We start from the raw sequence: 6,445 nt of genomic DNA on the forward strand, positions 1-6,445 counted from the left end.
AAGGGAAAAGGTAAAGAACATCGTTGCTATTTCTATGCATTGTCCGTGACAAAGTTTTTTCTTTCTTTCCATTGACTCAAATTTGAAATCCGTAGTATTGCTTGCTTGTATCACTACACAAATAAAATTAAAAAAAGAACGCAAATCATTCAAATCCTTTAGACTCTAAAGACTTCACAGTATGTGGAGACCAACAGACCGACACTGTAGAAAGATAGATGCATGACTGGTAGTTAGAAGAAAAGGAAATGTGAAAATGGAAAGGGCAAAAGAAAGGTGGGGGGAAAAGGAGGGTAAAGGAAATCAAATGAACAACGCTTCTGCACCTGCTCCTGGAATAATGGAGTGAGGAATTGTTTTTGAACTGAAGCAGGCCGAGGTTGAGAAATAACAGAGGCAAACTGGGATGGAGATAGTGTGGGTGTGACAATACAATGACACGTGTAAAAAATGTACACTTGCCAATATATGTGATTGGTGAATGCAGATAGACAGGACAAACAATGGCTGAGACATTGAGTAACAGTAGCAGGGGGGGACTGTATAGATGTAAGAAATTATAAATAAGAGAAAACTAAGTGGCCTTTTTTTGGCCAAATTTTTAAATGGGAGTGAAAAGACTAGCACTGGCGGGCCCTGCGGCAGCCAAGAGCACCAGCATTAGCAGTCATTGCCCCGACCATGGAAGAAGACTTGGCACCCAAGCTTGAAGCGCGAGCATAGCTAGATGAAGCTCCAGCTCCAGATGGAGTGAAGTAAGCACCATTCAGCAGCAGGTCTCCCTCTGACCTCCAATTCCAGTTTTTCCAAGAGCCCGCGGCTGTATCTACCCTCTTTGTCACCTGTTCAAAGCAGTGAATCATCAACAACCAGCCTATGCGGGGTGCATTTCACCGTAAACGTTGAAAACAAGGAGACAGAAAACGATAGGAGTTAGCTAGTAGTATAGTACCTCCTTTGCAAAAGGGTTGACTGGAGCATTATATCTGTTGCCCTGGCTGTTTTTGGTGGGTTCTGCACCGCCACCGATGGCATACATTTCCCAGTGAGTGTAATCATTGTTCACCACATGGAAGTACCCGTGTCTACACCTGCATGATTCATGATTTAGATTCATGAATTAAGCATAAACAAAAATAAACTACAAAGGTCTCTTTCTCGCAATGTATTTTCAGCAGCTATCATATCAAGCAAAAGATGGTTTAGTTTCTTGAATTAGGCAATTTTCTTCCTTGGCCAATTATTGGTCGATTATTGGGGTATGATTTCTATCATGTTATTTTTTTTAGACAATTTTATAATAATAACAAAGCAATGTCGGAAAGCCAAAGTCCTTTCAATAGGAAAGGTCAAATTAAATGTTACCTTGGCATTCTCTGGATCAGTCCCTCTCCAAAATGGTTGTACGCAATGGTCACTTGCATTTGCTTGTCTCTGGTGTAAGTGTCACTATGGCCCAATAGCATTACCTGTATTAAATGGCATAGTAAGCACCATTAGCTTCCGTCAACAAGAAAAATAAGTAACATTGAAAGTACCAAAACAAGCAGCAAACCAACCTCATTATGGTGGGTGAAGTGGTTGTTGGAGACGGTAATGGCAGTAGAACCCATGACAGCATCAACCAGACCATCAGCACAATTAGAAAGCGAATTGTGATCAACCCAAATGTGGCTTGATCCAAAAATAGAGACGGCATCACCATCAGCCATTGTCCTCCATCCGTAATGAGATGGCGAGCTACGCACCATAGCATTGCCAGTGGGCTTGCAGTCATGAATATGGAGACCATGAATGATCACATTGGTAACAAATTGGATAGTGATGCACCCACCATTAGCAATGTGAACATTGACCCCACGGCCATCTATGGTCTTAAAGCTGTTCATGATAAGTTCCTGCTTCAATTGAATCACCATGTCCCTTTTGAACACGATCCATAGAGGAGCGTCCTGGATCACGGCATGGCGCAAAGTTCCAGGCCTTGGGTTTACAGGGTCATGGTCACTAGAATCAGTAACAACATAGAAGCGACCATCACGGCCACCAATGGCGTTTCTGCCAAAACCAATGCCACAGTCAGCAAGGCGCTTGCGGTTCTTGTGCCAGTTGGGGTCACAACGCCAGCAATCATCAATAGGATTGCCTGTTCCACAAGAGAAGTAACCAAGTCTCCTCCTTTCAGTACTGTTGCGGATGCTCCTGCAATGTCAAATCCAATCCTATCAGCATTAGTATTATAGATGCCATTCAACCAAATAGTCAAAGCAAGCTTATCATTGATAATTCCAATTCGATTTTTTAACAGCATTAAACATTTTTTTTTACTATTTGCATCAAACAATTACTGATTGCATTTTAACACTAGCATCTGTTGTGTCGGTGGCAACAGCCAGGGCTAGCTAAATCATCATAGTGGAAGCGTATGATAAATGGCAACAGGAAACAAACAATTTGTCATTTTGTGAGGGCCATAAGTTTAACGGAAAGATTTATCTTGGGTTCTTGGTGTACATGCCCGTTATGTTTGTCCTGCTTACATGTATATGGACGAAGCTGTCACATTCAAAACTACAATACAAATTAAGAACCCACATGCCCTCGACAATCAACTATATGAATTTTCAGCATCCCATCTTCAGCTAAGCCAAAAAACTACATTAAATTGATTTTGAGCTGAAATTTTAAAAGGCCGGTCAAAAAAAAATGGGAAGATGACAAAAGTACTAAATTGTCGGTCACAATCAATTAATATCATCAGAAAACACAGTTAAGACTAGCGTGTCATAAAAAAAGCATTCGATTAAGACATCCTTTCATTGGCGAAGCTTCATTCTGATGCATTTTAGAAGAGAACTGTGTGAAAAGGAGGTGTCTAAAACTGCAGGTTAATTAATTAAAAAACAGGGGGCTATAGAGATTTAATTAAGTGGACATTTTATTCATAATCAAGCATGATTTGTACCTCCTTAGGTACAATAGGTGGATAAGTGAAACAGTAGACAAAAGACACAGATCTCACTCCCTCACTACCCCTGCTACCACAACTACAGTAGCTGGCAGGTAGTGGAGAGGAACAGCGTGAAAAAGGTCAAAATAACAACAGCACATCAGATATAAGAGGAACGTGCAGGGAGGATGATTCCTCGGAATCCCGCTATCCCTTTTCATAAAGTGCAAGTTCTACAAAAACTCAAAGGGAAATTTCCCACGGAAAAAAAAAATCATTATATCATCAAACATTAAACACTAATCAAATCAGTAAATGAGGTTTTAATAAAAATCTGAAAAGGGGACAGCTGAGGTGGGTCTCAAAACCCTTTTCTAAACACCTACCATAACCACCAAATCATCCCTCTACCAGTGAATTCAGATAGATTCCAAGTAATAAGTTGCATTGTAATTAAAGGGCAATAGCAATACCACATTATTCTTAATTGATTACTCGAGTTTTAAAGAGAGAAGAAAGAGACTTACATCTCAACCATTGAAACAACCTCTTCAGGGTTCTCGGCAACTGCTTTCTCATTTAATGCATCCGCCTCTTCTTGAGACCTGAAACAACCGCCACCAAAAACACATCAATACCTTCCTTGTTGTATGAAGGAGCCCATGAAATTGAGGACTAGCGGACACGTGCCAATCAAGGCATGGAGTAGACACAATGTGGGACACACAGCAAAGTACAATGTACGAAGAAGAAGAAGAAGAGATTATAGTGTGCGCATTGCTCAAGGCGTCAGTCACTGTCTGCTAAGTGAAACCGTTTAGACGCGTTTCTCCACGAAAGAGGAACTACCTGGCCGAGACGACTCGTCGGCGAGAAGATAACACTGATGACTAAACTACCATTGTTTTGTCCTTAACTGAGCAGTGAAAACAAACGTGGAATTCGAGAAAATGTATGAGGGCAATATGGGAAAGAAAGGACTCCCAGGGGTTTCTCGTTAATCTAACCGGAATCCACAGTTGTAGTAAAAAGTAACAGAATAAACGATCCAGATCTAAAGATCTCAACGGCCAGAGATTCTTAAAAGACGGTTATTTTGGATAAATAAAAGACACTCGACCGTCCAAAAAAGACACTGCATATTAAACAACGGCTCAGATTAACCGTTAAAATTAGCGTTCTACCTGGCCGCCATAGTTGTGTTGCTTGAGCTCTTTACCTTCTCTGTTTCCACACTCCTGTAAATACAACAAAAACAAAGAAACCCAAAATGATTTTTTTAAAAATAAACTAGTGAAAAAGATATTATAGTTATCCAGTCGTTGGGAAAAGTATAAACAATGTAATTATACGGCCCCCTTCTCTCTCTCCAGCTCTCTCTGTCAAGTTTGAGTGCTCCATTAATGAAGAGAAAGCAACTCTGTTTAGTTTTGTGGAAATGGGCATTAAAGGAGTGGTGTCAAGAAACAGAGAAGTGAGCAGAGAATCAAAATGGTGAAAAAGAGTAATTAAGACCTTAAAAAGGAACCTCTGCTAATTAATCCTTTTCCTTTGACAGAATTCCATTAAAATACCATATAATGTAGCTTTCTTTTCCAATAATCATGAGATTTTCAAACCCGGTAACAAAGTATATTAAAAAATCTCAATTACTACTCAAAAGAAGTTCATAACACGACACTAACCATGATTTTTTTCGCACAGAATATTTCGCGAAACAAAAATCATAGAAGAGAGCTGCGTGTAGCAAGATTTTTGGGGTTTTAAAAAATTGACAGTTGAAATCAGATTGTAGTCCAAAAGATACCCATATAGAGACCAAGGGATGCAGGTGAGATTCTGATTGCAAAACCAAAAAATGAAACCAAGTAAAAAATTTTAACCAGAACATAATGAGAGAGAAAAAAAGGACAGGGAAAGCTTTGTTTCTCTTAGCCCAGAAGGACACACCAAACAAACATAGAGACGGAGGAAATGAAGAGCTAATCTTGTTTTTTGACAAGAAAAGGGCATATACATATACATTTTGTGTGTGTGTGTACACGTATATATACCTGGTAAGAGCAGAGATCCCACCATTGGTTCCTGAAGTAGTAGGCATCACACCAACGAACAACAACAGGAGCACAGCAGAAAACACACAAGCCCATTTCCTAGACACCGCCATTGTCAATTTCTCTCTTTCTTTCTCTCTCTGTAGAAAGATTTGATGATGCAGAGAAATAGTTAAAAAAAAAGTTGAGAGAGAGAGAAGAACAAGTGTAGAGTCGGAGTTTAGAGCTCCTACAAACGACCTTTTTATAGACCCACCCATGCAGTACCTTACCAACATAGCAGTAAAAACTATTAATTAAATTTCTTTTTCTAGAAAAAAACAAGAAAAGTAATATTAAACAATTATATTTTTTCTTTCGTAACCATTATTTCCTAATTAATTGAAATTTCTTTTCTCTCATTCTTTTCTATAATTTTTCAATTTTACTCATTCTCCAATTAATTAAACTTCCTTCGTAACCATGTTGCCTAATTAATTAATTTTTTAATTTTTTTCTTTTTTATATAATTTTTTTTTAATTTCTACTATCTTCAATCATATTTTTTTTCACATATACTCTTTTCTTTTTATTTCACTTTTAAAACTTTTTTTATTTTTCTATTTTGTCACGAAAAAATTATTTTTTTATATAATCTTTTATTATTATTTTTTATTCCCCTCTTTTTTTGTCACAATTTTTTATTCCCTATTATCTTATGTCACTTGTATTCTCTTCTTCTTGTATTTCATTTTCAATATTCTTTTTTATTTTTTTTTATTTTATTTTTTTTATTTTTGCCGCAGAAATAAATAAATAAACACACACAAAAATAACAAAAATCATGAAACAATAGACTTTGATAAAACTTCACTGAAAATATATTTTTTTTATGGATTTTCTCTTCTTTTTATTTTTCTATACTTACACTACAAAAACATTAAAGAATTCATTATTCTTTGACTTTGTATAATAAATTTATATATAAAAAAAATAATACATAAAAACCTAATTAGTTCCAAATTATAAAGTGACTAATCTTAAAATAAAATTTAAATAAAATTTCAACATGTTCAAATTGTTAAGTGACTAATCTCAAGATAAAATCTAGACATGATCTAAATAGGTTCAAATTGATATGAAAATTAAAAATGGATCAAAATTGTTATATAATCAAACTTGTCATGAAATTTAGAAATGAATCTAGATTATTAGGTGACTGGCCTTGACATAATTTGTTTTTTAAAAAAAAGTTTAAAATTATTAAGTGACTAACATTATAATAAAATTTAAAATAAAATGCCAAAATCCTGAATGGTTAATGAATTAATATTTTTTATTATCCACTATTAGTATAAATCCTAAATCGACTTTCTATTTAAATTCTTAGCATTGTTAGTTAATATTGCTTTTAACAAACAATATTGGTCTCGGATGTCTCTCTTGATAAATCTTTTAACTA

At 36.2% G+C, this 6,445-nt stretch overlaps 1 protein-coding gene across 1 annotated transcript; it reads right to left on the reverse strand.

Moving 5' to 3' along the window:
- Window positions 1-5,234, reverse strand: LOC105109238 (probable pectate lyase 8). The gene is made up of 7 exons (XM_011003870.1): window positions 5,005-5,234; window positions 4,135-4,188; window positions 3,478-3,555; window positions 1,560-2,202; window positions 1,366-1,469; window positions 953-1,091; window positions 1-842 (listed from the first exon to the last, which is right to left on the reverse strand). Exons 1-7 carry the CDS (start codon window positions 5,115-5,117, stop codon window positions 621-623), a joined length of 1,353 nt encoding a protein of 450 aa, XP_011002172.1. The 5' UTR covers window positions 5,118-5,234; the 3' UTR covers window positions 1-620.
- Window positions 5,235-6,445: the final 1,211 nt, after the last annotated feature.

Source organism: Populus euphratica, unplaced genomic scaffold, assembly GCF_000495115.2.
Source record: "Populus euphratica unplaced genomic scaffold, PopEup_1.0 scaffold210.1, whole genome shotgun sequence".
NCBI classification, from domain to species: Eukaryota; Viridiplantae; Streptophyta; class Magnoliopsida; order Malpighiales; family Salicaceae; genus Populus; species Populus euphratica.

Excerpts from the sequence above, each read along its gene's own strand:
- LOC105109238 (XM_011003870.1), bottom strand. The coding sequence starts at position 5,117 with ATGGCGGTGTCTAGGAAATGGGCTTGTGTGTTTTCTGCTGTGCTCCTG. Across the intron at positions 2,203-3,477 it reads GTTGTTTCAATGGTTGAGAT|GAGCATCCGCAACAGTACTG; the intron begins GTAAGTCTCTTT and ends TTGACATTGCAG. Across the intron at positions 843-952 it reads TCAACCCTTTTGCAAAGGAG|GTGACAAAGAGGGTAGATAC; the intron begins GTACTATACTAC and ends TGCTTTGAACAG.